This window comes from Hyaloscypha bicolor (genome assembly GCF_002865645.1).
Source record: "Hyaloscypha bicolor E unplaced genomic scaffold K444scaffold_15, whole genome shotgun sequence".
NCBI lineage: Eukaryota > Fungi > Ascomycota > Leotiomycetes > Helotiales > Hyaloscyphaceae > Hyaloscypha > Hyaloscypha bicolor.
In genome coordinates this window covers 567,175-593,581 of record NW_020194517.1, presented here as the reverse complement: position 1 = coordinate 593,581, position 26,407 = coordinate 567,175, and the positions used below count along the sequence as shown (strand labels likewise).

At 48.4% G+C, this 26,407-nt stretch overlaps 14 protein-coding genes across 14 annotated transcripts; 5 read left to right on the top strand and 9 right to left on the bottom strand.

Annotated features, from left to right (window-relative positions):
* Positions 1 to 595: 595 nt before the first annotated feature.
* On the bottom strand, positions 596 to 808 carry K444DRAFT_518462 (uncharacterized protein; the record flags this gene model as incomplete). Its single annotated transcript, XM_024873867.1, has 1 exon — positions 596 to 808. A coding segment is annotated over one exon (213 nt), but the record flags the coding sequence as incomplete, so codon positions are not given.
* A 384-nt stretch (positions 809 to 1,192) lies between these two features.
* Positions 1,193 to 1,459, bottom strand: K444DRAFT_484347 (ankyrin; the record flags this gene model as incomplete). The annotated part of the gene is made up of 1 exon (XM_024873071.1): positions 1,193 to 1,459. A coding segment is annotated over one exon (267 nt), but the record flags the coding sequence as incomplete, so codon positions are not given.
* A 129-nt stretch (positions 1,460 to 1,588) lies between these two features.
* K444DRAFT_478053 (HET-domain-containing protein) lies at positions 1,589 to 2,533 on the bottom strand (the record flags this gene model as incomplete). Its single annotated transcript, XM_024872954.1, has 1 exon — positions 1,589 to 2,533. A coding segment is annotated over one exon (945 nt), but the record flags the coding sequence as incomplete, so codon positions are not given.
* A 1,153-nt stretch (positions 2,534 to 3,686) lies between these two features.
* Positions 3,687 to 4,871, top strand: K444DRAFT_607346 (DUF814-domain-containing protein). The gene is made up of 5 exons (XM_024879159.1): positions 3,687 to 4,088; positions 4,136 to 4,303; positions 4,353 to 4,456; positions 4,506 to 4,655; positions 4,704 to 4,871. The coding sequence occupies exons 1-5, from the start codon at positions 4,016 to 4,018 to the stop codon at positions 4,845 to 4,847; spliced, it is 639 nt and encodes a 212-aa protein (XP_024742836.1). The 5' UTR covers positions 3,687 to 4,015; the 3' UTR covers positions 4,848 to 4,871.
* Positions 4,872 to 4,973: 102 nt separating this feature from the next.
* K444DRAFT_607344 (DUF1000-domain-containing protein) lies at positions 4,974 to 5,872 on the bottom strand. Its single transcript, XM_024879158.1, has 2 exons — positions 5,575 to 5,872; positions 4,974 to 5,517 (listed from the first exon to the last, which is right to left on the bottom strand). Exons 1-2 carry the CDS (start codon positions 5,829 to 5,831, stop codon positions 5,112 to 5,114), a joined length of 663 nt encoding a protein of 220 aa, XP_024742835.1. The 5' UTR covers positions 5,832 to 5,872; the 3' UTR covers positions 4,974 to 5,111.
* A 275-nt stretch (positions 5,873 to 6,147) lies between these two features.
* On the bottom strand, positions 6,148 to 9,801 carry K444DRAFT_580511 (uncharacterized protein). The gene is made up of 4 exons (XM_024877705.1): positions 9,571 to 9,801; positions 8,341 to 9,522; positions 7,584 to 8,292; positions 6,148 to 7,532 (listed from the first exon to the last, which is right to left on the bottom strand). Exons 1-4 carry the CDS (start codon positions 9,671 to 9,673, stop codon positions 6,530 to 6,532), a joined length of 2,997 nt encoding a protein of 998 aa, XP_024742834.1. The 5' UTR covers positions 9,674 to 9,801; the 3' UTR covers positions 6,148 to 6,529.
* Positions 9,802 to 9,996: 195 nt separating this feature from the next.
* On the top strand, positions 9,997 to 10,823 carry K444DRAFT_639937 (uncharacterized protein; the record flags this gene model as incomplete). Its single annotated transcript, XM_024884440.1, has 2 exons — positions 9,997 to 10,228; positions 10,276 to 10,823. The coding sequence occupies 2 exons, from the start codon at positions 9,997 to 9,999 to the stop codon at positions 10,821 to 10,823; spliced, it is 780 nt and encodes a 259-aa protein (XP_024742833.1).
* A 291-nt stretch (positions 10,824 to 11,114) lies between these two features.
* K444DRAFT_480831 (DUF636 domain-containing protein) lies at positions 11,115 to 11,561 on the bottom strand (the record flags this gene model as incomplete). The annotated part of the gene is made up of 1 exon (XM_024872994.1): positions 11,115 to 11,561. A coding segment is annotated over one exon (447 nt), but the record flags the coding sequence as incomplete, so codon positions are not given.
* Positions 11,562 to 11,895: 334 nt separating this feature from the next.
* K444DRAFT_518257 (mitotic-spindle organizing protein 1) lies at positions 11,896 to 12,234 on the top strand (the record flags this gene model as incomplete). Its single annotated transcript, XM_024873848.1, has 3 exons — positions 11,896 to 11,988; positions 12,039 to 12,116; positions 12,166 to 12,234. 3 exons carry the CDS (start codon positions 11,896 to 11,898, stop codon positions 12,232 to 12,234), a joined length of 240 nt encoding a protein of 79 aa, XP_024742831.1.
* A 483-nt stretch (positions 12,235 to 12,717) lies between these two features.
* On the bottom strand, positions 12,718 to 14,903 carry K444DRAFT_639935 (zf-CHY-domain-containing protein; the record flags this gene model as incomplete). The annotated part of the gene is made up of 2 exons (XM_024884439.1): positions 12,718 to 13,599; positions 13,647 to 14,903. 2 exons carry the CDS (start codon positions 14,901 to 14,903, stop codon positions 12,718 to 12,720), a joined length of 2,139 nt encoding a protein of 712 aa, XP_024742830.1.
* Positions 14,904 to 15,075: 172 nt separating this feature from the next.
* On the top strand, positions 15,076 to 15,872 carry K444DRAFT_157608 (DUF1763-domain-containing protein). Its single transcript, XM_024870643.1, has 2 exons — positions 15,076 to 15,438; positions 15,494 to 15,872. The coding sequence occupies exons 1-2, from the start codon at positions 15,158 to 15,160 to the stop codon at positions 15,603 to 15,605; spliced, it is 393 nt and encodes a 130-aa protein (XP_024742829.1). The 5' UTR covers positions 15,076 to 15,157; the 3' UTR covers positions 15,606 to 15,872.
* Positions 15,873 to 17,270: 1,398 nt separating this feature from the next.
* On the top strand, positions 17,271 to 18,472 carry K444DRAFT_639934 (mitochondrial carrier; the record flags this gene model as incomplete). The annotated part of the gene is made up of 4 exons (XM_024884438.1): positions 17,271 to 17,423; positions 17,476 to 17,803; positions 17,854 to 18,057; positions 18,108 to 18,472. The coding sequence occupies 4 exons, from the start codon at positions 17,271 to 17,273 to the stop codon at positions 18,470 to 18,472; spliced, it is 1,050 nt and encodes a 349-aa protein (XP_024742828.1).
* A 620-nt stretch (positions 18,473 to 19,092) lies between these two features.
* Positions 19,093 to 23,164, bottom strand: K444DRAFT_607336 (SPRY-domain-containing protein). The gene is made up of 7 exons (XM_024879157.1): positions 21,997 to 23,164; positions 21,707 to 21,930; positions 21,514 to 21,638; positions 20,515 to 20,607; positions 20,312 to 20,465; positions 19,740 to 20,264; positions 19,093 to 19,679 (listed from the first exon to the last, which is right to left on the bottom strand). The coding sequence occupies exons 1-7, from the start codon at positions 22,833 to 22,835 to the stop codon at positions 19,537 to 19,539; spliced, it is 2,103 nt and encodes a 700-aa protein (XP_024742827.1). The 5' UTR covers positions 22,836 to 23,164; the 3' UTR covers positions 19,093 to 19,536.
* A 1,002-nt stretch (positions 23,165 to 24,166) lies between these two features.
* K444DRAFT_624462 (DUF1711-domain-containing protein) lies at positions 24,167 to 25,133 on the bottom strand (the record flags this gene model as incomplete). Its single annotated transcript, XM_024882404.1, has 2 exons — positions 24,167 to 24,608; positions 24,748 to 25,133. The coding sequence occupies 2 exons, from the start codon at positions 25,131 to 25,133 to the stop codon at positions 24,167 to 24,169; spliced, it is 828 nt and encodes a 275-aa protein (XP_024742826.1).
* Positions 25,134 to 26,407: the final 1,274 nt, after the last annotated feature.

Sequence of the window (26,407 nt, the reverse complement as noted above, 5' to 3'; positions counted from 1 at the left end):
GAAGAGGCCCAGTGCAGCGGCATCTGTTCGTATTAAGTATTCCCGCTAATGTCGGCGCCGTACTTGAGCAGTAGCTGGACGAAATCGGCGCAGGCTCGGCAAAAATACCTAAATTTCCGGTATCGATAGGTATCGATGCCAGAATCGTAAGGTATCGATTCCCTGAACCTAATTTTCCCCTTTAATTACAATTAACTTTCGAACTACTTCTCTTATAAGAAAATTTTTGGTAACGCAAATATTCTCCTTAATTTAGGCTTTCTATCTAGCTACTTATCTTATACTTTAGGCTAAAACTAATCTCAATGCGGCCATTTTAAGTAAAAATGAGCTTTTGAGATTTTCGTGAGGCTCGCTTATATATTTAGTGCCTTGATAAGAAATACGAATACGGGGCTTAATTCTCCGAATACGAGAGGTATTTTAAATTTAAGATATTATTAAATTTTATTAATAATAGTAAATAAATTTTTTAATAGAAAGACTAGAAATAAAAGGAATTATATATGAATATATTCTTATATAAATAAAATAATAAAATAAAGAGATAATTTTTAGGGGTAAGAATCGATAAGGTATCGATACGTATCGATTCTTACAATACCTGAAAAATACCTAATACTATCGATACCGGTATCGATGCCTCAGGTATTTTTGCCGAGCCTGAATCGGCGTGCCCGTTAGAAGAGGCCCGGTGCAGCGGCGTCTGTCCGTCAGAATCCGCTGCCTTAATATCGGCGCTACGCTCAAGTAGTAGCTGGACGATCTCGGCGTGCCCATTGGCAGAGGCCCGGTATAGCGGTGTCCGTCCATCAGAATCAGCCGCCTTGACATTGGCGCCCTGCTCGAGCAGTAGCTGGACGATCTCCCCATGCCCGTTTAAAGAGGCCCAGTATAGCAGCGTCTGTCCGTATTGAGTATCCCCGCTAATATCGGCGATATACTCGAGCAGTAGCCGGACGATCTCGACGTGCCCGTTGGAAGAGGCCCGGTATAGCGGCGTCTCTCTGTCCTTGTTCACCGTCTTAACGTTAGTGCCATGCTCGAGTAGTAGCTGGACGATCCCGATATGCTTGTTAGAAGAGGCCCGGTATAGCGGCGTCTCTCTGTCCTTGTTTGCCGTCTTGACGTTAGCGCCATGCTCGAGTAGTAGCTGGACGATGTCGGCGTGCCCGTTACGAGAGGCCCGGTGCAGCGGCGTCTCTCCGTACTTGTTCGCCGTCTTAACGTCGGCGCCCTTCTTGAGCAGCAGCCGGACGGTATCGAGGTGCCCGCTCTGAGAGGCCCAGTGCAGCGGCGTCTCTCTGTCCTTGGTGGTTACGTTGACGTCGGCGCCCTTGTCTAGTAGCAGCTTCACCACGGCCTCGAGCCCTCTCTCAGCAGCCCACGATAGCGGCGTTTGGTCGTGCTCATCCTTCACCTCAATATCGGCGCCCTGGTCGAGCAGTAGCGGCATAATAGCCTCATACCCGTTCCGGACTGCACTTTCGAGAACCGCGTCACTTAATGAATCTAAATGTTGTAAAAACTCCGGCCAATCCCAGTTAAGGAAAATATAATAAAACTGGTTTTGATCTGTGTGAGATAGTAAAAATGAAATAGTATCCCGGATAACCTGCTGTGACGACTTCGTGTAATCTGGAAGCAAAGTGTCGCTCTGATATACATCGGATGATATGCCTAGTAATGCATAGACAATATCTCGCTTATCTGTTGCTTTGCTTCCACGGAACTTCCTTAATAGAGTTTGTAAATTCCGATCTTGCCCCCACCAAGACTCTTTGCGTAGACCAGGCATTATTTCCAGAACAGCTTGGGAATGGGGCTCGGGTTGTAACCCTATTATAGACGGCATTTGAGCAAAAGTTCGCGCTGAGACAGACTTCCTACCGCAGTAGATAGTAGCGGTTCGAGCGTTAGCAATTTCTTGCAAGATCCAGATTCTTTGAAACCATGGCCGTTTTAATATTAACTCCATTCCTTTATGTAACTTAGCGTATTCGTGAAAATTTGCGTCTTCTGGCCTACTTTGTAGGTGCATCCAAAGTTGAGCCGAACGTCTCCAACCGCCTTCAATTTTGATAAAGTTCTCTTGTAGGCGCTTGATCGAATCCATAGTATAGTTAGTCTCTTCGGTACCCAAGCCTAACCAAACAATAACTTGTTCGGCTTCTCTGTAGATATAACTCATTTGTTGAACTTGATGTCTCCACTCTTGCATATTCGCTTGATCGATACAAATATCGTCGATCCACAGAATTATGTCCATATTATAAACGCGTAGATGCTGGAGTGCCGTATACAGGTTCGAAGTAATACGCATTATATATCCATTGACGATAATACGGGCAGACTTTTCTGTAGTTCCCCATGTATATGACAAAGCATTATACGGTATACCACCTTCGAGTTGATTAATCCATCCCTCGAAAAGGTCGCCTTGAATAATATCCGAAAAGCTTCCGCGAAGAAGTCGGAGGAGCCGAATAGAAGGGCGATCGTGATCGATCGGTTGGTATATATATTCCCCCATTAATATCTATTAAGGGAGAATTTGGGCTGACGGCTAGTCTAGTGTAGTAGCGTAGTCTAGAAGTTGGTAGTTGCCTAGGGAGTCAATTAGTCAAATATTCAATAAAGTCAATACACTAACCCTCGTATTATTGGCAATATAAGCACAGCCTTATTTGTTGTATTGGGAAGAAAAGGTTGAAGGATAAAGAGAATAGCGTTGTCGAGATCAAGGCTCGTCGTCGGGGGGCCAGCTTCACGAGGCTGGGTCTACGTTAGCAGGATTTCGGCTGACAGTTTGGGTTGTAGCGTCAATCTCACTTCGTTATTTTAGCTCACTTGCAGCAACGTCTCGATCAATTTCGCCAGCCTTACCTCCGTTATAATAGAGTCAGCTTCTCAAACTTGTTCAAGAAGGGATTCGGTGCAGGGAACTCGTTAGAATGCTAGAGTGGAATTAATGAGGCAGGTTGGGACTTCGTCAGGTTGTCCACACAAGGATTGCACACAGGAAAGCAAGTGAGAGAAAGTGAAGGAAGGAAAAATATTGCATTTGCTGGCTTGTAGATATGTTGTCTGGACACAGCCTCACAGAGCTGAATTGTTGGCTCACTAGGCAGATTTGCGCTACTAAAGTCAGTGGACCAGGCGCATTGGCCACGTTAATCGGGTAGAAGGGATCACCCACCAACCGCGCAAACCCCTTTCCGCCCACGCCTACCCCACCAAAATTTTCTCGGTTTTTCAAAGTCTTTGGAAAATTCTAAAAATTTGCCAGATTATAGAGAATACTCGAAATATTGCGAATATCACATTAATTTTTCGATTTTGTGGCGTTGAGGTCTCCAAAATCCAAGTTGAGCGGAAAGGGGGTTTGGGCGGTTGGTGGGTGATACCTTCTACGGTGCCTTGCAGATTTAGTACTGTACGCAGTAGGGAAAGCTGATGCCTCACGAAACCAGCCATAATACTGTGGTAATCGTACCCCTTCAATCGGGTCTGGGTACCGTCCCAGCTCAGGCCACGTTGAAGGACCAATTGCTGCTGCCGTCGACACAATTCGAGCCCGTTTTATTTTGCATTTGGGCTGGTTCACGGACGATTCACAGCATATCAATCACGTAATATTTGGTGCACATGTGCAACCGCACGCTCCTTGGCTCGGCCTGGCTCACCAGCTCACTGTTCAGGCCGCCGGCGGGGTGGGGACGGCGCACATTTCTGCACTCTTGGTAATAGTCGGACTTAACGTTGTGACAATTAGTTTCGGGGGAGCTCGAGATGATTATTCTTTCGCTACGGTAAGCGAGAAGGACCTTGGCTGCGCTCAATATCAAAAGCTGGCAGCTCGCGAAACTTCCACAAGACTTGAACCAACGAATCGACCTTTGAGATATCACAATTCTCAAAGCTGAATCATATCGAGAGTCAATTATAGTCGCCTACCAACACTACATGGCCGGTGTCATTGAGAGGGGCATGAGCACTGTTCGCAAAAATTACAATGGTTTTCTACTTCACTTCCAGCGTGGTATCTCCGGAGGCGTTCATCTACGTGGGAAAGGATAAGGTGGAGAGTGAGTTTATGAGGCCATACTACAGAAATTGTACTGATGAGAACTAGATGAGGATCTCATCAAATACGGCCTTGAGGAGGACGTCTGGTTTCACGTCGACAAACTGTCAAGTGCACACATATATCTACGGATGAATGAAGGTGATTCCTGGGAGAATATACCTGAGGATCTAGTTGTCGATTGTGCTCAGCTCACAAAGGCAAATTCTATTGAAGGTGCGGTGAGAGATTCATAGCTGGCACGTGATGCTGATGTCTGGATTAGGGAATAAGAAGGACAATATCACAGTCATTTACACTCCTTGGTCGAATCTGAAGAAAGATGGCTCGATGGCGGTTGGTCAAGTGGGTTTTAAGGATCCTCGAAAGGTTCGTCGGATATTGTTTGGGTCAAGCCGTCTACTGAGTCTTGTTTTAGGTAAAGAAAGTCCTTGTATCTCAGAGAGAGAACCCTATCGTCAATCGCCTGAACAAGACCAAAGTCGAAAAGTTCCCAGACCTGGCTATGGAAAGGGTGGAGAAATTGAAAGTCCTGAGAAAGAAAGACCAAGCTGCAAAATTGGAGCGGGCAAGCGTCCTTCCCACCTAGAATGGCTACAAACTAATACATATGCAGAAGAGGGAAGAGGCCAAAATAGCTCAAGAGCGGAAAGAAAAGAAATGGCAGAAAGACCATGCTTATGATGAACTGTTTCAGGAACAAGACCCAGAAGATGTGAACAACCAAGATCGAGAGGATTTGGAGGACGATTTCATGTAGTGCTTTTAGGGCATTGATCTAGACTTGAATTCGTTCTTACTACTTCTCAACGTATTGTGAAGTTTTTGATTGTTTCCCAAACCCAAGAACATTCCGAACACCTTAGCCATGCAAAAAGCATGCTCCCCTTCACTCGCCTGATCCATTTCCGGAAACGCCATCAAAGTCACATATGTAAGCCAACAGCTAAATGTACTTACTATGCCTGGACCTTTTGCCTAGTCAACTGCCTATCTCCCAGTCATTGTTCAAGGACCACTAGTTTCAATGTCCACCCCCAAGACTGCTCCCCATCTGATTAACATTCGTACCCTTTAATGCATGGTCCGCCGGGTTCGCAGCAGCCTCATACAGAATATTCGTAGGCGCTTTTCCCAACTGCATCCAATCGCCCTTGAACCCCAGATAACTAATCCTCGTCACATCGTCTCCATAGTTGTCCTCCACAAATAACGTCAGACTCTGCACCTTGCCAAAGAGAGCTCTTTTGACAGGGATGTCTTGGATCTCGGAGGTCTGGGAGAGGGAGAAATCTTGGGTTGGGGCTAGGTCATTTGCGAGTGAGAAGTCGATGTCGTCGCGGTTGATGAAGACTTTGAGAGTTTGGGGAGCTGAAGAGGAGTTGGAGGTGCGGACTAGAATCGAGTGGAGCTTGACTTGGCCTGTAAAGCTGTTGTGGGTTGCTGTTAGCCTCGTCCAAGTCTAGAGGTCCTGAATGCAAACGCACGGAATGTGCATCAATAGTTGCTCGTCGGCGTCACTCTCTAGCTCCGGTTCAGCTTCCAGTCGCTCGGCCCATGTTTTTTTTATAATCGCCTTTCCGGAGTGCGGCTCGGATTCGTTGCTGGTGGTGATGTCGTCGAAGCTGATGTGTTGGTACAGCGAGTATTGCAAAGCGGGCGTTATGTCATCTGAGTGATCATGTCCGGCATGATCGTGGCCGTGACCTGAGTGGTCGTGATCTTCATGGCAGTGACCAGACATTTTGACGTATTTCGATGATTGTGAGAAGGTGTGGAGGCTTGTGTGAAGCAATATAAAAAGATCAAGAGGGGGTTTGAGCGGGTGGCGGGCTAAACGAGGGGCAATTTCACATGACCAACCTTCGTCCTTTAAGTCATCATTTTTGGGGGTTTGAATCTCGCATGGTTGAAAATCATCATTGTTGAATCTGTTACATTTCCGAGCTTCTCCCTCGTTATATTATACCATCCAACTTTAGAACGATCACCGCCAATATTCTCGATCTGCCCTGGACAATCAGAAGCTTGGACGTCCAGAAAAGGTCCAATGTTCCATTCCGACCCCATACATTCGCGGTGTATGACTAGATCAGGGGCTTTATTATTCGAGTCACTCTTCGGACACCGGATGACGAGACCTTGTAAATGTTCGGAATTCGAACTGAATAATAACATGGATCCTGAGTCTGAATGACCAAAGTGCCTTTGTATTCTTACATTCATCCAGAGATTTATTCACGACTCTCGATCAGCTCTTTCCTCGAACTATCGAACAAGATATTCTTCAAATGATTGAGAGGGGAGTGGCAGTAACACGGAAATTTTTCCATCAATTGTGCTGATACAACGAGTCTACGTCTGTTGAGGGTCCCGAATGTAGTCGGATTCATAAAAAATCCCCACGGTCTTCTGCTCTATCTTCTAATCTCCATCTACTCTTCAAAATCCTGCAGTCCTATGTTTCTTTGCCTTCTTGCTCTTCTGGACTGAACGACTCCCGAAAGCTCCTCTATCTGGTTGAGTCATGGGAACATCTTCCACGGTTTGCGAACTGAAACCATTGTGGGCAACTGCAGGTTGGCTTCCAGAAGGGATAACAACCATCGGCTGCGATGTAACCTCTGCAGTCTGATCTCGCTCTTGATTCAAAAACTTCTCCGTCCTTTTGCGGCGGCGAGCTTCCTCCTTACGATTCCGCTGTTCTCTTTCTGCGCCATGCTGATCTTCCTCAGCACCTTTCTGTTTCGCTTCCCACGAGTAGTTGGCTGGATCGCTGCCAGGATTCGAGGGCCATTGTGAGAGAATCGTGGATTTTCCAAAGTCAGGCTTGGGTTTGATGAAGACTGCATATTGCCGCAAGCGGGTTATTGCTGGATCCTCCTTATGTTCAGACGCTGAGGTAGCACGCGAATACAATGAGGGCGTTTGCGCGGGCGTGGGCAAGTTGAAATCTGGCTGACTCCTAGGGAATGGAACCTGTCGAGAAGAAAAGTTTACAGGCGAGCTTTCTCTAGTTGTGCCGTACTCGGTGTCCGGTTCGGGCAGAGTAAGATCATCGTCGTCATTTTGAACCGTCCCGATGTTCACATCAGTTGCCTTGTTTCGGAGCGACACCGCAAAAGAACTCAGGTAAAGTTCAACGGCAGTCTGACGTATGATGTTGAATTTTGATAGCCGTGCCTTATTCGAAACGTCGCGTGGAAGACTGGCCATCCAATTATCAATTAGTTGATTGAAGACAATCTTTGGGTCTGGGTGATTGGTTGCTTGCTCCAAGGGGAACTGAATTGCGGGGCATGCTGTAAGGTCTGACAGCACGAAGTTGAATGTTGAGGTTTCCTCTGGACTATAAACTTGGCGCAGAGCGTCCAGAAACTGGCGAAGACGCGCAGCGGCTGGCTCAATATCTCCCGAAGGGCCTAAAATTCCGATAATCTCATGTCTACTTAAGGTTAGCACATAAGGATGCAAGAGGCAAAAGTGTTTTACGTACAGAGAGCTGCTTGCAAGCTTCTCCTCCTTTATTCCTTCTTGTATATGAGAGAATGCACGATCCAGAAACTCTTTTAGTCTCTGCTCTCCATCCTCTGCTGATTCAACAACTTCATCATCATTTTCGATTTGGACATTGCTAAGACCAAAGACTTGCTGGAAGATCACCTTCCAATTCAGTCTGAAGCGTAGGTCATCTCTGTTTCGGCCGGTAGTAGAATGCACCCCACTGTCATGAATAGTATATCCGTTGCCAAGAGAACGCTCATCGTCCATACCATCAGCCACGATAAATGAGTCTTTCGCAAACTGGGGTCCTTGGGGACGCAGGGACTGCGTGAGCTTGAAAGGTGGAGCCGTAATAAGCAGTCTGGGCCGCGATATTCCTTCGGAGTCAGACCTATGAACTGATAACAGTGTGGAATCCAATCCAAGGTCTGCGTTTAAGGCCCATAATTGGAAGAATCTGACGTCTTGTACAAGATATTGAAGTTCTGGCCCCGCAGAGCTTGTGAACGAAGTTGATGTCAAGGGCGCTGGCACAACACACAGTGTTTGCAAGGACTTGTGGCCCTTCTCAGGCTCATCGGAGTCCGAGGTGAGTGTAAATGATCCTTGAAAGGAAGTTCCTAAACCGGGAGCATCTGTGTTGATCCCAAAACAGTAATAATTTATAAGAAGACTCTTGCCGGAGAAAATGAATGCGGTGACTTTAAATGTGGTTAGCTCGGTTTCATGTGCTTTGAAGAAAACCATACCGGGATCATTATTGACCAGAGTAAGTCTTAGAGTTTCGTCGTTTGGATCTCTGAAGTGCCGATACGAAAGTATCACTTTGATGCCACTAGAGGCGGTTGGACCTCCTCCAAGTTCCCCAGGTGGGATAATTTCAACCCAAAAAATTCGCGAGGTCGTCAAAATAAACAAGTAATTCAGATGCTCGGGGCTTCGCTTTAGATCAAGCATCCACTCTGTGCTGTTTCCAGCGAGAACTTCAGTGCTCGGAAGTCTAACCAGGGCGGATTTCATATCAATGACAGAAATCTGGCGCCTATTACAGACAACAATTGTGTTGATGTTGCATGCCCACAATATCCGATACCAGCCATCAGGGTGATCATTTGGATGGGGTTTCAGTGCAGGACCGTGATAAAAATTTCCTCTCTTCCCTGATATCAACCGTTCTGGTGAGCCTTTACCATCTCGTCGTTCGAGGTCCCAGATAGACCAATGACCTCGCGCGTCTACCGCCGCAAATTGTCGAGAATACCATGGATTGAATGAAACATCCATGTAATCCTCGGACGTTGTTCTCCCACCAGTCAACGTAGCCACAGGATTAGGATTGAGTCTCGAAGAGGAGTTTGCCGTGCGAAATCCAGTAGGAGGTCCCGTGGTCTTGTAGAGTTTGCCATACAGAGGTCGGAATATTGTGATGATAGTGTCCTGGCGAACTGCAAGCCAGGTCCCTGACTCGTTCTCATCATCAGCACTCTCAATCTGCCGAATGGCACCACCTATTCCAATCCAATAGCCTTGCTCTGATGACTCCAACTCGAGGAGTGAAACCTTGGCTGCACTGTGCTTTCCCCATCCACGCCTCTCTGTATTGGGTCTTATCAATTGAAGAATATGCCCTGCTCCTCCACAAGGCATGCACAATATCCGTGGTCTTCGAGATCTGGATATTCGATCGACGTCCACCGCACGTGCCACTGTCAAGAGGGATCCAGAGCGTGAGAGCTCAGTTTGACAAGTATCATGAGCTTTCGCTAGGGTGGATGTGATGGTATTTGCAGGAAATGTCTCTGGTCGAGTCTTCAAAAGCCACTTCAGTTGCGACTTTGCAATTTGATAAGGTGAACCATCTTTCCTAGGCGCATTCTGACATGAGGGGGGAAAGCGTTCCGTTAAAGGCAGAAGCTGTTGGATGCGCTGATCTAGGGAATGGTTAGCAGAAGCCTCGCAGAACTTCAGACGTAGCTCACTCTGATCTTTCGCACTTGAAAACGTCCACTCATTTTCTTCTGTATCGTAAGAAGCTTTTCCAAGGTGACCGTAGGAGAGGTCAGTAACTCGGTGATCAGTCATTTGGCTTTGGTCGACGTCGGGAAGCGGGAGATGCTGAAGCAATCATTTCGATACTTGTATGTCTAGCTGAAATGATCAATATTCGAAGTCGAGTAAAGAGTGTCCTAGATATTCATTCTCAGGTGAGGTGTACAGAGTCGTTGCGAAAGGAACTGGAATTGGGCTCGGAAATTTCGTATCTAAAAGCTTATCGGACACTAGTGGTTCCCTCGGCAACGGAGGCCAGCCCATGACAATACCCACTTGGCTTCTGAGACCACAACTTCAGAAAACGCAACTCCATTGAAAGATATCACATTGGCAAATCCACCAGATAACTCACTATGTCGACCGCATTTGAGCCCTCACTTCCCACCAGCACGATGCGCCCTCCGCTCTCAACGGCTGACGCGCCTTCAATGGCTGACTCGCTGCCGAGTATCAACTTCGGCTTCGACGAGCTCCGCGACCGAATGGCAAAGTTCACAGTCAAATTCGATACTTTCATAGAGCAAGGGCGGAAGCGGGTCTTAGAGGAAAGGAACCAGTTCCGAATGAATGTTACCGAATTGAAAGGTATGAGCGGAAGATTGTTTACATGATTTGTTATTGACAAAATACAGAGGATCAACGAATGAAGAAGAGGGACATCGAGATTCTCTCCCAGAAATCAACAACACATAACCAAACGCTTGCGAAAGAAGCTGCGGAGACAAATGAGATGAAGGCGGCCATTGCGAATTTGAGCGCACAGCGGGATACACAACTTGCGACGAAGGAGAATCTCAGGCAGCAGATCGAGGACACACAGAGACAAATCGATACGCGTCTGGCTGCACAGCGGGCGCATGCTCAACACCTTGACGCGCAGTCAAGATTCAATATCCCCGAACTCGACTTCTGGACCTCAACTCTGGGGTTGAGGATCGAAGGAGCCGGAATGAACGACCACCTCAAATTTGTCTTCACGCACCTAGATGATAGGGACTGGACTCGAGAAGTGTGGTTTGAGCTGGATGCTACGAAGAGAGACTATGAGATTCCATACTGCAAGCCTAAATTGGAGAAAGAACAGGTCGAGCGGGTGCTCGAGAAGATCAATGAGTGTAGGGAATTGCGCGTTTTGTTGAAGGGTATGAGGGAGCTTTTTGTGGAAGCGCTCAAGGCATGAGATTAGATCATTGTAGTTGGAAGGAGGAACTTTTGTGTTTAGAAGAGACGCCTTCAAGTTATCATGGGTAGTGCCAGAAGTGCTGTAGAAAAACCTATAGGGAGCTTCACACACTAGGCATCTAGGTTACAATGTGTCTTCCACGAATAAAATATGGCCCCAAATCCACAAGTTAGCTAATACTCCAGCAATTTCTGGACAAACAACTTGTAGAGTCCCATTGTCCCATGAAGATCGGGAACATTCAGGAGGCAAGCAAAGCCCCTATCCCAGTCCCGGCGCTGGCACAACCTTCTTCCACTCCTCGATCTTCCTCTGGAAGCTCGGTGGGAACTTAGAATATCTCAGAATCTTGTCATCAGGTATGTCATACCACCCAGCTTTCTTCCCATTCTCAACAAAAATATGCTCCGAAATCTTCGGCAACTCCTTCTTCACACTATCTTCATCAATGGTTCCAGCTGTAATACTAATCAACCCCGGCTGGCATTTATACTGCATAGATATCGGACTTCCGCAAGCAGCACAGTGAGTGCGCTCTGCCAATTCTGAGTATGTTGTCTTCGTGAGAGACTCTTCTCCTGAGGTCCACGTGATTGCGGATGTTGGAAAGCGTCCGAATGTGAGAAATGGCGCGCCGGAGAGCTTTCGGCAGGTTTGGCAGTGGCAGTTGGTGAACTCGTCGGGAAGAGAGGAAGAAGAGTATGTGACATGACCACATTGGCAGCATCCAGTGAGTGCTGGCTCGGATTTGGTAGACATTGTGAGAAGTGGTCTGTGTGCTTTTCAATGTGCTGGAGACATGTTGAACAATGTGAAGTAAGAATACAAGACAGAGACTCTCAAGAATGGCTTGTTAAATTCAGATTCATGACGACTTATATTCATGAAGAGTTTGGAGTTAAAACGTAAACTCGGGTGTTGTCATTGTTATGCATTTCGTCAGCTGCAGGGCGTGATGCGGGGCAGGTGTTGAAAGATCGGAACACGCGAAAACCGCGTCGATCATCAGCCTCGCTGAACCACTTCAACAAGCATCAGCCCAACCGCTCCTATCAAACCAAACCACAAAATGCCCGAAGGAGAGAGCAAACAAGATAAGCAGGCCACTCAGGCGCAAGCACGTCAAGTCATCGATGTCTTCCACGAGATCTCTACCTTACTGGTTAGTACACCGTCGCGTCCAGCAGGAACGCAAGCTGATACACGATATAGAACGCAGACCTTGATCGCCAGACACTGTCAATTTGCATATCGCTGATTGAGAATGGCGTCAACCCAGAAGCACTTTCGGTTTATTTCTCCGTGTGGCGTTGTGGGATGGCAGCTAATGTTTACGCAGTCAGTTGTCAAGGAGTTGAAGCGGGAGGCCGATGAGACTATCAAGGTGCATGAGTCGAGAAGTCAATGATGGGGCCTGGGCAAATGGACGGGTATTTGAGCGAAGAATTGGTTACATCAGAGCTTGTATGAGAGGGCTCCGTCGGTGAAGCTGGTCTTTGAAGGACCGACGCAATACGGGACTGGGTCTGTTATCCTTCGAACTACTTCTTTCGAAGGATTCGTATCAGTAAATATTCAGATCTGGCAGGGCATTGAGGAGCGGACGAAAATACAAAAGCCACCTTAGAGGGTGTTAGATGTCTAAGGGAGTTCTGGGACAATGGAAGATAGGGTCATGGATCGGCAGATCTGGGAGGCAAAAGTTATGACCACGAATGTAATCGAATTATCGAGGTTCACGGCGCCATTAGGTATAGACAATGAGCCACCTCCCTTGCCCCGAATCCAAACGCCCTACCATTCCATATCTAGGTATCCACTGCCCAATATTTCTCATGCGACTGTAAAAAAACGCCAAACCAAATGCCTTGCCCTCTTCCCAGCCCTAAAATTAACGGTGCCCAAACAGCTCAAACTGATCTTCATCTTCGTCACCATCTTCGTCATCACACTCGTCCATGGCAGAGTCTTCATCTGATTCTTCTTCATCTTCCATTTCATCATCCATAATATCAGCTGAAGTAAAGCTCCTTCGTTCGTCTCGACCCCAAAAGTCAAGATCATCCTCCTCCGCCGAATCGTCCGTTTCCATGGCATGACTGACCACGGTCTCTTCTAGAAGTCCCAAGCTTCGCACGGGTGATACAGATCGTCCAATGCGTTGAGGGAGTGGATAGGGCGAGAATCGGTCAGATATCCCAAGCGACGTCGAAGGTGTTTGCACATGCGAAGAATGTCTTCTAATCCGCACAAGACCTGGCCCAGGCGCGAGACCAGTGGGTGCTGTGCCTTCGTCATTTGCGGGGGCAGGAGGTGAACCATTTTCAGCTTCCCGGCGCTCAATCAGAGGCACATCTACCTCTGGGTCCGTTAGGATTGAAAGTTGAGCGGTGTTGTACGAGTCACAGATGGCACATTTGAGGCCGAGCCAGTGGTACTTGACTGCGCTTTTGGCATAGCAATCATTGCATGATACCATAGCCTTGGTATCTTGGAATTGAGGAGGCATCGGCTGATTCTGGATAGCCCGGTCTAGATTCCTGAATTGCGTCTCCATGTTGATCATACTTTTGCTGCATATGGGGCATTTGTAGGATGATTTCATATGCTCATCCCAACATGCCTTGTGTATGCTATGACCACAGAGCATGAAGACCACGCGGGATGGGGAATCGAACATGTACTCTCCGCAAATGGGACAATCGCAATCTGAAACCCGTTCAATACACTTGTGAGAGTGCTCTACTGCCATGGACATGCAGGTGCCACATGTCTAAAGCGTGTGTTAGATAGTCATAAAATCCACTGGAAAGTACACACCTTGCAATGGAAAAAGTCTTTTCCAAGACCTCTGCCTTTCCTGCATATACCACAATCATGGCAGTGATAAATGTTTTTGGTGGAGTCATTGTCCCAAAGTTTGCAAACATCACAATAATACCAGGCCGTTCTTTCGCCGCAACCAACGCAGAACTCACCAGCCCGTTGCGCACATCCACAAACCATACAGAGCATATTTTTGGTTGCCTTTCGGTTCAAAATATGGTCCTCTGCCTCGTCATGGCACAATCGACATGTATACCATCGATCGCAAGACGAACATTGAAGCTTGACATTTCTTGTGTAATGGCGGCAGCCAAGAACCGGGGTTTGCTCTTCCACGTTGATGTCCCCATCTTCATCCGTTTCTGGTGGATTAGGAGGTGCATATGTGGGTCGGAGATCATCCGGAGAGAGCTGGAAGGTATATTGCTGTTCTGGGGGTGCAGCATCTAGTGCACCATTGATTTGCCAAATGAATGAGCTCAAGGAAGCCGGTGTACTAGGTCTCTCCTGGCTGATCATACTAGCTTGAGAGTGCGCAGACGGTTGATGCCTTGCATGGAACATTTCTTGTGCTTGAGAATAACCCCGAGTCAAGAGACGATGCATCAGTCGAGCTTTCTGCTCAGCTGGGACGTCCATTGACTGTATCATGATGATTTGATGCCTTAAAGCCCCCATACCATCGTCTTCAGGCAGTGAACTAGTCCTATGGTGATTGCTCGATCCAGGCTGTCCACCTTCTAATGTCGAACGTCTAGAGGACCCTCCAGCAGGACTCATGCTCGCAGCATTGTGGCCCGTATCGCTCGAGGGCGGGCTCGTGCGGAAACGTCCCGGGACGCCAAAGGATGGATTATCCGAAACATCATCGTCCACTTGGCCTGGCTCTGACCGTAAAGATGCCACCCGTAAGGGCACGACGTGTGCAGAGCTAAAGGGCGCTGGTATAGTCGGGGTCCGGCCAGCCTCTAGAGCTTGAAGCTCTGCCTCAAGTCCTCCATTGTCTTCAATGGGGGACGATGTGAGAGAAGCCCCAGAGAGGCTCTCTATAGCACCGCTTCCTCCATTTCCGGACTCATTGAGCCCTTCCAGACGTTCGACTATATCCGCAATCGCCACTTCATGTTGAGTTTCGGCTGACCGTTGACTAGAAAGAGGGCCGATTTGGTCGTGCGTGTGACTGGTACGAGAGAATCGACGGGCTTGGCGAAGAACAGGGTTTATTAGGAATTCGGAGACGAGAGAGCTCATTTGGTGAACATTAATCTCGTGAGGTACTGCATAGGTCGGTCGTTTGTATGTGGATGACGGTAAGTTAGTCTTCCACCTCACTCCAGTCCGAGGTGAAGTCCGGAGTCAAGAGCCGGACGACGGCCGCTTCAGGCCCGTAGCCGCCAAGATCTTAGCGAAGATCTTTTGCATTCTGCACGTGCTTCTCCAAGTATTTCCGGGACAGCTTTTGTTCTTTCTCTCATCTCAAATTGTGCTTCAGTATCCACAGAGCAATGTCGACTCCAAGCCCGCAAAAGATCATTCATGCATATCGACACCTATATAGGGGCCTTCTTCACGCAGTTCAGTACTCAAAGCCAGCCAGATATATCGCACGGGATCAGTTAAGAAGGGCCTTTCGGGTTGAGGACCCTTCATCTTTCAACCAAGAGAAGATAGACAGAACCGTCAAATTCCTCGGCTTTGCGGCAAAGGAGGCAGGACTCGAGCATCGAATTGTCAGAAATTTGTTGCACACGGCGTATTGGGAGAAGAAAAAACACATTTACGAAAGGTATGTTATTCCCGGAAAGGGGGTTCTCAAATGCACGTCCTGATTATCACATTAGAAAAGACAAGAAACCAACCACTGTCCAGAGACAGGTCCAGGGAACTGCGAGGCTTCATTATCAAATGACTTTGGCCATGCTCAACGATAGTATGGGTCTTTGCCTGCGCTGAGCTGTTGGCCATCCGCATTCAAAACCTCCCGAAATCGCCATGGTGCCGCGCTCAATGCCTCATCCATTAAGCAATAACCCGAAGTTTCATCAGCATCTCGGCGGGTCATCTGCAATCTTACCATCTAGGCTCGAAAAGAAGACATTGTCTTCGTGCTACTGGGGCTCTTCCCTGATGCTCTCACCCTTGGCCGCGCTCTACGGTTAACTCTTCGGGGAGGGCCCTGGAAGCAGTTCTCGTCCTGCAGAGAGAATTCTCACGATCAGCCATCAGCCGCTGTGACTTGCGAGGATAGCGTGCCTTGCGATGAGAACTGCAATGCAAGTCGGCTTTTGCCAATCTTAGCAGCAGACGGCACTGGATTCAACTTACAATTGCTTTCGGCCATTGAGAATGGTAGTATCGCCCTGGCACTTCAGTGATCCCACAAGGCGAGGGACAATGGGAGGGTTGCGGGAAATTGGTCTTGGGAGAATACCATGAGAGTGCTCAAAGCCCGAACGGAGGCCCCCCGCAGACTCCCTACAGTTTATTTATGAGGCCTTGGAGATGAAATAACCTCCTGATCCGACTGAGATCAAGAAACCACGTGCCCAAAATCCTTTCCGAATGAGAGTGGTAAGAATAGTTTCCTTACGGATCCTGTGAGCCTCTCTGTCAGTGAAGACTACCTTGCGGCCATCAACAATCACCACCCTCCCTTTGTTTTCGACGGGGATACTTCGAGGGCTTGGGACCATTCAAATATGAGAAGATCGTCCAATGATATAAGCAGAAGCCTAGGCGCTTGATCAACGAATCCCCGTAGAAGATACTTGTCATATGTGCATCAATATTGTACTATGCAAACACGGCACGAAAGGTGTATTGGGTTGTGGATGATCACCATGGCTCAATACGGGTAAAAAGCAAGGCCTTATTTCGTACCTACTCTGCAGGTGCACCTGTCCGCTTTTGAGACAATCGCAATAGATAAGCATCTCAGCACTCCCGACTGAAAACTACTGGCCTGCCACAACTGAGTTCTCCTGGCTTGGCGTTGATTGGAGGCAAAGACACGAGCAGGCCGCCATCCTTGAGCAGGAGCAGGACTGCCTTGTGGACTGCCGTTCAGCCTTCAGCTTTGCGGTTTGCGGTTTGCGGGGAAATGCTCGGGGACTGGGATGGCCTGGCTGGTCAAGATTTCTGCGAGCCGTGTGAAGCTGCAGGATGTGATCCTGTTTGCTAACTGTGCTACATGTGGGATAATCCGATTGCAGGCAAGGGAGGGTGCAGGGGAAGCTAAAGCGAGGCCGGCAGCAGCTGTCCATTCAGAGGGTATGACTTCATTCCACCCCTCTGAGCTAATCACAACCTGGTCCGCACACGCCCGAGCCACACGGCTCTCTCCACCACTTCCACCACTTCCTCCAGATCCTCCACTCCCTCCCACCACAGAGGTACATGTAACTCGTACCATTTCAAACAGTATCTCGACCCCGCAAGACGCCGCCCAACTTTCGAAATACGCTTCCCTTCGCGATTGCAAAACTGCAGTCCACCTCTTCCGTCGCATTTGCCAGTCGACAGAAGACTTCATGGACTATCCTGACCTGTCTCCATCGCGAGCACGTTGAGGAGACTCTCGTCTCACAACGCTCGCCGTGATCCACTGTTCCTGCCATGATGCCCGTGAGGCCCGGTCAGCGAGATGGGATCCAACACGACCATCTGGCCAACATTCCGGAAGCAAACCCGTACCAGCAGAGAAGATGGGTCAAGAGATATCGGACGGAGGTTGCTGCATCCCTGAGCTCCATCCTGTCCACGTTCGCCGCTGTAGGACGTCCCAGTGCATGCCAGCGATCAGTCAATTGCTGACTCGATCTAGTTTCCATTGGACTCCGTGAAGACACGAATGCAGACGTACAAATATGACAGCTTTACGGATTGCATTCGGCATACCTACAAGACAGAGAAGTGGCGGGGTTTCTTTCGAGGGGTTACGGCACCTATGGCAAGCGTTACTCTGGTCCGCACGATTTCATTCTCTGTATACCAAAGATCCAAGTACACCTACGCCGCCTGGTTCAAGCGCAATTTCGGCGTAGACCCTCTTGTCCATGTTAACACTCCTGGGACCTATCCGACTTTCTCTACAGTTGCATGCTTTGGAGCTGCAGGAGCTACAGCTGGATCTTTCATCACACTGGTAGCATGTGAGTAGTAGCAAACCAGGACTGGCTCTCCAATCAACTAACCAATCAAGGTCCTTTTGAATTGACCAAGCTTAGCGCTCAAGTATCAGTTCTCATGGCAGATCGAAATCGCACGAGCGTTTCCGAGCCAGCCACCGGAAGGACTATTGCCGTTGCTTCAAGCTACCAGAACAAGGGCACATTCAAAACTGCAAAGAACATTGTGAAGCATCGTGGATTCATGGGGCTATACTCTGGCTTCAATCTGCATCTGCGTAAGTTTGAGGTGATGTGTGTTCCATGGCAGTATACTGATCTAGCGTAGTCCGAGATACGTTAGGTACTGCGATCTATTTCATGACCTATGAAAGTAGTAAGCAGATCCTTACCACATACCGCCGCGATAAATCTCCCACAAATCCATTCGCCGTAGTGGTTGCTGGTGGGCTATGTGGAGTGGCAAGTTGGGCTTTGATTTATCCGATCGACTCCGCGAAATCGATCTATCAACGAAATTGTCTTACGCATTGCAAGGGCGAAAGGGTTGAGAAGGCGCCGAAGATCCAATTCTTCAACAAGAGGATGTACCGCGGCTTAGGAGTCTCGATGGGTCGATCATGTGTTGTGAACTCGATCTTTTTTTCGGCTTTCGAATTCATCAAGAAGCAGATAAATGCTCTTGAAGACTAGGTAAAGAAAGGTTGCATTTTTCGGAGTTTCAATGGGTTCTTGTATACAGTTTATCTTTTACGGCCCGATGAGGTTCTGGCTGTACATAGAGCGAGCAACAAGAAGTGATATATTTGTCTCAACGACCTCGTCATCGCCTCTCACAGACTCCCCATGATTCTCCAAGGTCACACAGATTCTCTCAAAACTACTTTGCACTCTGTTTCCAAAACCAGTACCTAAGTCGAGGGACATTGGGTGAGAGGTGTGCAGAATACCTGAGGCAGTGAGTTGTAAGGATCCTCTCTCGACTTCAAGAACAATCTCAATATACCAGAACTTTGGGACATTGAGTGTGATGTGCAGCAAATGGATGACTTGGGGATTTACTCTCAACTGCCAACTGGAGTCCAGAATCTCATTGTACCAGAACTTTTCGAAATTGCGTACGAAGATTGAGCACGAGCAACAAAAGGATGGCTCGAAAGATTCAGTCTCGGCTTCCAGGGAAATCTCATTATACCACCCACATCTTTCGAACATTGGGCCGATATTGAGTGAGGCATTCATCGCGCGTACCAAAAGGTTTCCCATCGTTCCCTTCAACGTTCAAGACGAGACAAAATCATAATAAGCTGGCGTGCATGATGGTCAAACCTGTTCAATCTTCCTGGTTCAACTCATACTCTCGTAAATCAAACCCCTCGCAAGCGCCAAACGAAGAACGTCCGGAGGCACAGCTACTCACATATCTTGAGAGTGATTTATTCCTATGAACAATGATAACCATCGCCTCGGCGACACAATCCGGTCTATCCACGCACCAAGCACCTCGCAAAATCATTCAAGTCAATGTCCACCCAGACCCCCATCCAGCCTAACCAAGCTCCATCCGACCACCTGCATCTAAGATCAACGAGCCAATTTCAATGCCGGGGAATAAGGGACAACAACTCGTTGCCCACCCGGCCCGATACACCTGTCACAATGCATGCATGCTGAGTTGTGAAAAGGAAAACGCCTCGGGCAATATGGTCCCATCTACCAAGGCAACTATGCGGCGCCGGAGTTCGCCTGTGGGGACCTCATTGACCGATCTTAGGTCGAGCGAAGTCGTCAATATTTACGAAAGCACCTGGTCCACCTCCTTCTCGGAGATCTTCGAGGAGGATGCTGGTTTGTTGATATAATTGTTCAAGAGCTGCGGAAGAAGATTTACCGAGAGATACTGTGCTTTGTCAGATATGCAGAAAGAAGCGGTGGAGTAGCCGTCAGCAGTTAAACTTACATAGGATTGCAGAATTCAGCTCTTCAGCCACTGCTACCCGACCGCTGGGGTCCAGCAGATGAGAAACCTCCTTGGCATTGATCGGATCCTCATATGCTATTAGAGCAAAGGCGTCCTTCAAAGCCATGCTGACTTCTCTCCGCGGGTCGTTTTGAAACTCTGCCTGAAGATCCTGCCCATAAGCTAAAGTGTCTGACAATAGTCTCTGGTACTCCATTTGGTTTCCTGAAGGTTCCTCCGTGTCCATTCTGTCCCAGTTGTTGCTCTGATTTGGATGATCATCGACATCCATCTCTTGATTGATGATATCATCATACCAGTCCCCACTGTGACCGTTGCTCTTCTTGGTGCCATTCGTAGAGGTAGAATTGTGAAGTTCAGCTCCTTGGCGTATCATCTCGATGAACTTTCTACAGCGTAATCGAAAGTAGACATGTTCGTTGTCCTTGAGCACGTTTGGATAGAAAGCGTTTGTGTATTTGAGGGCCTTTTCAACATCTCCGTCAAGAACAGCAGCTCGAATTCCTAGGAAAGAATTAGATTGAGGGGCGGACGATTTGTAGAATACTAACGTTGTCGATGACCAGCATCCTCATCCTCTTTCGCCTCAAAGCCATTTACCGCTGCATTAGGATCTAGACTTAAAGCTTTCTTCTCGGCATGGACCTCCTCGGAAAAGGCCTTAGCTGTCTCAACATAACCGTCATGTGTCAGGAATTGAAGGACCTGCTAATCTTAGACAAGCATTTCGTCGATACAGAGAGATATGACCTACCAGAGACTGGATAAGCTCGGTCTCGCTGAGAGGCGGAGCAAGCTTTGCCGTGCTAGTTGCATCGATTTCTTGCCTAATGTGCTTCTTCTCTGACTGTTCTCGAAAATTAGTCCATATATTTGAAAAAAGGCAAGTCCGAAAATTTGGTCCTGAAGGACGGAAAACAACAACGGTTTGTGATTGTGTTCTTGGGCTGGCTGTATTGTCCAAGAATGGAGTGGGACTTTCAGCAACTCTCTCCGGGGCTTCTGGCTGTCTTCCTCGGCTGGTAGTATTGTACGAAACAGGGTTGACAATCCTAAGAGCTCTCCTCATTGCATGCATCGTTTCTCTCCTGGAGTCGGCCGAAACAACAATGGTTCCTGGTGACTGTGATTGACTTCGCGGCTCAATCTCCGAGCCAGGGTAGTCTAGGACACTCCCCAACTCATTGTTCAACGCGATTTCGTACAATATCTCCGTTCGAACTGTCCGAAACAGATCTAAAGCGCCGTCCTCCGAGTCCCTGACTTGGAGTATACGAGATAGCCGCTCATTGTTCAAGCGTTCGCGGAACATTGACCGTACATCTCGTCGCCGTCGTGGGGTTGCTCTATTGAATATGCGATATCTCTGTAGCAAGCGGTACATTGTATGGGAGAGGCCGACAACGTGCTCTGCGGTGAGCCGGAGTTCACCGAGAGGATTTGGATCGCCTGATTCCCATTCACGACCCAGTGCCAGGCGAATCTCTTCTTGGGAGCGTTCGGTGGATGTTCTAATGCGAGGTGGATAAATGATCTCTGCCAGTGTTCCATTGCTCGGTTGGTGATCGTTCTCGGCGGGTGAGCCCTCGGAGTCACCATTCGCAGTAGCAGATCCAGCATCCATAGTAATTGTAGAAGATGTTTGAGATCCGGAAGGGCCGTCGAGAGCCAATCCGCCGATGGAAGTAGCAGAGCCAGAAAAGGGGATATGTGGGTTAACAGAATGAGAACTTATGAAATTATGGTTACTTGCCGACATCATGCCATCTATATCAAAGATAAATGGGCTTTGCCCAAAGTTGACCCTCACATGCTCGCCTGCCTTTTTCATTCCCACTGAGGGATAAAGTTTGCCCTTGATCTCGCGAAAGGCGGTGCCTTCAGTTTTGTTAGCAATGAAGAACTCAGAAGGTAAGTTGATTCTGTCAACGGAAGAAGGTGCGAACCTAAATGGTCTCCGTTTTTCGTAAAGAAGGCAGATCCTGTTCTAAAGTTTACACCGCATCCTATAACATCGCCGGTTGTGAATGGAGGACCGTAATGTTTTCCTGAATTTTGGCAGCAAAACGAATGTCCATCATCTCCGTGATACGCCCACGATTCTGGCTCCCATCCAGGCAATCTTGATAATGGCACAGTCTTACTTGAGAAACCAATGCCAATAGAACTCCTGCACAGCTTATCAGAACCTTGAACGGTAAATTGGTGTGTGGGGTGGGGTTGGGGGGCACCATACTCTTCTCTCTTCCGGGAAATTATGGTCACTTCAAAATAATAGATACCACACTGCGGAGGCATGGGATGGTCTGCCCTGATGGCGTATGCTTCGTGATCTCGATCTCGTTCCGGCTTTGGGCCCGCAAATTTGACCTCCTGCCCGTCTGACAGCACCTCCAACGCCCCATGCTTGTCTTGATTATTCCATTTTGAGGGCAAGGGCGCTAGAGTTTCGTCTTCAAGGGGCGGGGCTTTCTCGATCAAGTCATATGTCATCCCTCGATGGGAAGGGGCCATCTTCGCATGTAGATTTATACTGCTTGCGCTTGTCGAAAGCGAACCTGGTTGAGAAGACTGTGCCGAGTGTCCCTCCTTGTGTGCCGACAACTTCGCCTTGTGTGCTTCTTCCAGCCTTTGGACATATTTTGACCCCTTGAGATACGATGGCACGAAAAACTGATCCATATGTCCACCGCCAAAACCCCCATAACTATGCCCATTCATGAGTAGCCCAAAGGCACTGGAGAAACTCGGCAATTGTCCGCCACGCCCCCAGGACCCTGGTCGTCCATGACCGCCACCATTTGTAGTGAAATCCATATCGTAAACTCTATTATCGTACCGCGAATGTCCGCCGAAGTTTGAGTAGGTTGAATCGTAGCTGAAGTCGGGGTGCTGATTGAGGAGGTGGGAGAAGGCGCCAGACCTCGCAGGTTGTTGAAAAGGCTGGGAGGCTCCAGAAGCTGTACCGGAAACGACAGAGGCATACGAAGATCTTCGTGGCATGAATCCGGGAGCCCCAGTCGGCATGCTCGAATCTGGAACTCCCGGTGAGCCCGAAGGATACGAATTCGTCATGCTGCGAGTGGTTGAAGGTTAAAGTTGTTCGGGGTCGTGTTTCGTGGGCGGTAGATGGGCGGGAAATATATCGAAGAGCTGGCCTGATATTCTCTTGGCCTCGTAATTGTGAATAAGCCCCTTCCTTAGATCAAGCGTTCCGTGAATCGAATGAGTCTAAGGTGGGGAGTGTTGGCGGAAGATGGTTGTTCATGGCCAGCAGATGTTGTGAATATGGAAGGAAATAGATTTATCGCCACTACCACAGCTGGGGGCCTGCATGCGAGCTCATTTTGTCAGTTGTACTTGGTTGGGAATCCAGTTCTTCGACATGTGTTATCATCAAGCACGACGAAGATGCAATACAGGCGCGGAGCTCCAAGCGAACTAGACTCGATAGAGCCATGTGGGGAAGTCCATGTACTTGTCACGAGACGGAGGTATGACACCTTTCAACTAATGCGAGATAACTCCTGACCAAGTGTTTCTCTCTTACGATCATTTAATCTGATTTTTGGGAGTTATGATACCATGTTGAGTTGTCACTGTTTAAAACAACTACGCTTTGGTGTGTAATCACTGGCCTGACTTCCTAATCCTCAGTCGGGCATCAGGTCACTTGAGAGCAGACGTGTGAACTTCCTATTTGGAGAGAATTTGCATTTTATGACACCTGATACCTTCCTAGAGCCCTAAACATCTAGATGACACAAAATTTAATTCTTACTGATTTGACTCTTCCAACTCATCAATACTTGGTAGCCTATGGTATTTCGTAAGACGTTGTACGCTAGGAACTGTTTCAAATGTGAACTTCTAAAGATGGGACAAAGTGCGCGGTTGGACTCATTATTTTCTCCGAGTCTCATTTAAAAACATGTTGTATCATTCAAACTTAAGTGATGAAGCACTGGGATACTTCTTTCTAGACTGGCTTCGGTGTTGTTTGCTCTCATCTGGCCACAGGTCTAAGGTATTGCTTCACGATGTCTGTAGTCCATGAGGAATAAATTGAAAACAGGGCACAGGCCGAAGAAACCTCTTTTTTTTATTCTTGCGCTCTGGTACAGGTAATGCAGTCTATAATACAATGCCGCAATGCATCGCCCTAACGCCATGCCCATCCCTCCAGCATTCCCGCCAATGCTGTAGAGTTCACAGTCCAACGCCATTTTTTTCCGCCGAAAAGATTCCACAAATAGAGCAAATCAAGAAGTACATCTAATCCCTGATGAGCCCTGGGGTCCAGTGTCTAACCACCGAAGAGAAGGTGGGGGTAGGAAATCAGACGGTGACCGGAATGTCTTAATACAAGTCTAGGTGCAACGACCCAGTATGAAAGACGCCAATGTTTATGCGGAAGCAGCAACGGCGGGGGCCGCTGGTGCGGACGAGGGCGGAAGGGTTGATGGTGCTGGTGAGCTGGCGTTGTTGCTAGCCGTGCTGCCAAGTTCGATGTCAGCGCCACCATTGCTCTTCTCGCTCTTCTCACTCGCCAGCTGGCTGTTGTCCTTGTTCTCTTTGCTGCTGTCCCCTGATGCAGAATCTCCCGAGGTACCTTCAGCCCTGATCTTTGGTGGTGCTGTCCAGCGTGGAATCTCCCAAACGACACCAGTGAAACTCTTGAGTGTGAAGCTGCCCTTCTGCCATTTGCGACACGGCTTGCCAGACCGATCGAGGGCACGAAGACCTGCGTTGATAGCGCCTTGGTTGGCCTTTGGACCGAGTTTGTGAGCCGCTGTAGCATTCGGGGCTCGCGGTGCCGTACTCGAGTGGTCGATTGAACCATCCTCCCTATTACACGATGAGTTAGCAACTTTACAATCAAGTGAATTCGCAGTCTTGAATCTTTGTGAGAGGTCGATGCAAATACGACCAGATACAGCGACGTGGGAACGACGGATGTAAGACCAGTTGAAGGGGGTATACTCACAATCTTGCCTTCTTCTTCGGGCCCGGCTTGCCCCTTGGTTTGGGGAGCCCATCTGGTCCTAACGCAGGCCCTGCACTTCTCTTCACACCCTTCTTCTTTACCCCTTCAGTCGGTGGTGGCATCGACGAGGGGACAGGTGTGCCGTTGGCAGCAGGTGTATTGACATTCGACTCGGATGGATTGTCTCCATTTGAGCTCGGTGCGACAGGCGGTGGATTCGAAATTGTTGATGAAGACTCCTTTGATGGAGATTCTTCCTTGACTAGTGTGGCAGGTTCGAATCTCTGCAGAGCCTTGGGTGTCAGTTTGAGGGTGACGGTTAAGGTGCTCTTCGAAGACTTTCGTCGACTGGTGGAGGCCATCGCCGGTTTGCTTGATGAAGACATCGCGGAGTTGATGGTTGAGATCTGGTTCGAGGTGGAGGAGGTTGGAGGAAGGACTGCGTCAGGATCTGTCCGGTCGCAACTAAAACGAAGATTGAGAGAAGGCTTCCTTCATAATCACACGGCTTATGTCTAGGTTTCGCAACCCGATATTCGCAAGTGTAAATGTGCGGGGGGAGGCTGATGATTTATCTCGATGGGCGGCGATGTGATGGAGTGAGTGATGATCATCTTGGTAGAAGGGGCGGGCGCCGCTCTTTAATAAGAGCTCGCGCGTCTCTGCCACCATCGAAATGCAATTTTCGGATCGCTGTTGGAGAAAAGGTTTTGGCTCAAGCGTGCAAGCGTGACTTCTTTGTCGGGAATTTCGCGAGCGAGCCAATCGCACTTTCCTAGGCCAAATCCTTATGAATGGCCTTGATTATTTTTGCTTCTGCAATATCTATTTCTTTCTGATCTTCGGTTTTTGGGACTCGTCATCCCATCCCTTCTCCGCATATTTCTCGCGGTGTGTGGCCCCTGCATGACTTCGCGGTCGGTTCGATAAACTTTTGACCAGCTCGCTCAGCTTCTCAAACTGTCCGCTACGCCATCGGAAGCCCCCTTCAGAAACGAACTACCAGTAGCCCTCACGCGAGGCTGCGAACTTCATTGTGGCCAAGTGGTCTGCCGTCGAGACTTGGGCTGGGGCCCAAGATGTCGAGGGCTATGCTGGCAACTAATCCTGCGCCAATGAAATCGAGATGCCCGCGATGGATGGTGGTGTTGAGCCTGGTTGTCGTTGGTGAGGAGAAAGGCTGCACGTGACAATTATTCAAAATGTTGCCTTCCAGCGTAGAATAGTTTGCTTAAAGTGCTCATGTAGATCCCGTAACCGCCAGATTGGGTTTGATAGCCCTTGTACTTGTTCATTTAAATCTTCCATATTGTAGCACAAGCTTAATCATGTGACCGTAGCCACTGCAAAGAGCCAAGGTCCCTGGCTCGTCTGCGAATTCCTCGTGGTTGGCCCCTACAACACTGAAATCGCGGTCCAACATTTGCAAATACACGATTTGCCAACTCGCTGTGCCTCAAATTCTCGGAAATCTCTCTTCAAGACGCAATTGCGGGGATCGAGGACTGGCTGTTGATGTAAGATTTGAGTGGGTAATGCGGAATTGCATTTTTTCCTTTTGATTTGCTTATATTTAAGACTTGGTCTATCTAACTTTAAGAGAGCTTACTTTCTTTATGTCAATAAGATCAAGGCTAGAAAGAGAGGAAGAAGAGAGAAG

Bases quoted from the DNA above. Each gene is read 5' to 3' on its own strand.
- K444DRAFT_157608 (XM_024870643.1), top strand. From the start codon at position 15,158: ATGTCGACTCCAAGCCCGCAAAAGATCATTCATGCATATCGACACCTA. The intron at 15,439-15,493 runs GTATGTTATTCC...TTATCACATTAG, and splicing joins AAAAAACACATTTACGAAAG to AAAAGACAAGAAACCAACCA.
- K444DRAFT_580511 (XM_024877705.1), bottom strand. From the start codon at position 9,673: ATGACTGATCACCGAGTTACTGACCTCTCCTACGGTCACCTTGGAAAA. The intron at 8,293-8,340 runs GTATGGTTTTCT...CCACATTTAAAG, and splicing joins TCTGGTCAATAATGATCCCG to TCACCGCATTCATTTTCTCC. The intron at 7,533-7,583 runs GTACGTAAAACA...AACCTTAAGTAG, and splicing joins AAGCTTGCAAGCAGCTCTCT to ACATGAGATTATCGGAATTT.
- K444DRAFT_607344 (XM_024879158.1), bottom strand. From the start codon at position 5,831: ATGTCTGGTCACTGCCATGAAGATCACGACCACTCAGGTCACGGCCAC. The intron at 5,518-5,574 runs GTGCGTTTGCAT...AACCCACAACAG, and splicing joins CAACTATTGATGCACATTCC to CTTTACAGGCCAAGTCAAGC.
- K444DRAFT_607336 (XM_024879157.1), bottom strand. From the start codon at position 22,835: ATGACGAATTCGTATCCTTCGGGCTCACCGGGAGTTCCAGATTCGAGC. The intron at 20,466-20,514 runs GTAGGTCATATC...TAAGATTAGCAG, and splicing joins CCGAGCTTATCCAGTCTCTG to GTCCTTCAATTCCTGACACA. The intron at 20,265-20,311 runs GTTAGTATTCTA...ATTCTTTCCTAG, and splicing joins GGATGCTGGTCATCGACAAC to GAATTCGAGCTGCTGTTCTT.
- K444DRAFT_607346 (XM_024879159.1), top strand. From the start codon at position 4,016: ATGGTTTTCTACTTCACTTCCAGCGTGGTATCTCCGGAGGCGTTCATC. The intron at 4,089-4,135 runs GTGAGTTTATGA...GATGAGAACTAG, and splicing joins GGGAAAGGATAAGGTGGAGA to ATGAGGATCTCATCAAATAC. The intron at 4,304-4,352 runs GTGCGGTGAGAG...TGTCTGGATTAG, and splicing joins AAAGGCAAATTCTATTGAAG to GGAATAAGAAGGACAATATC.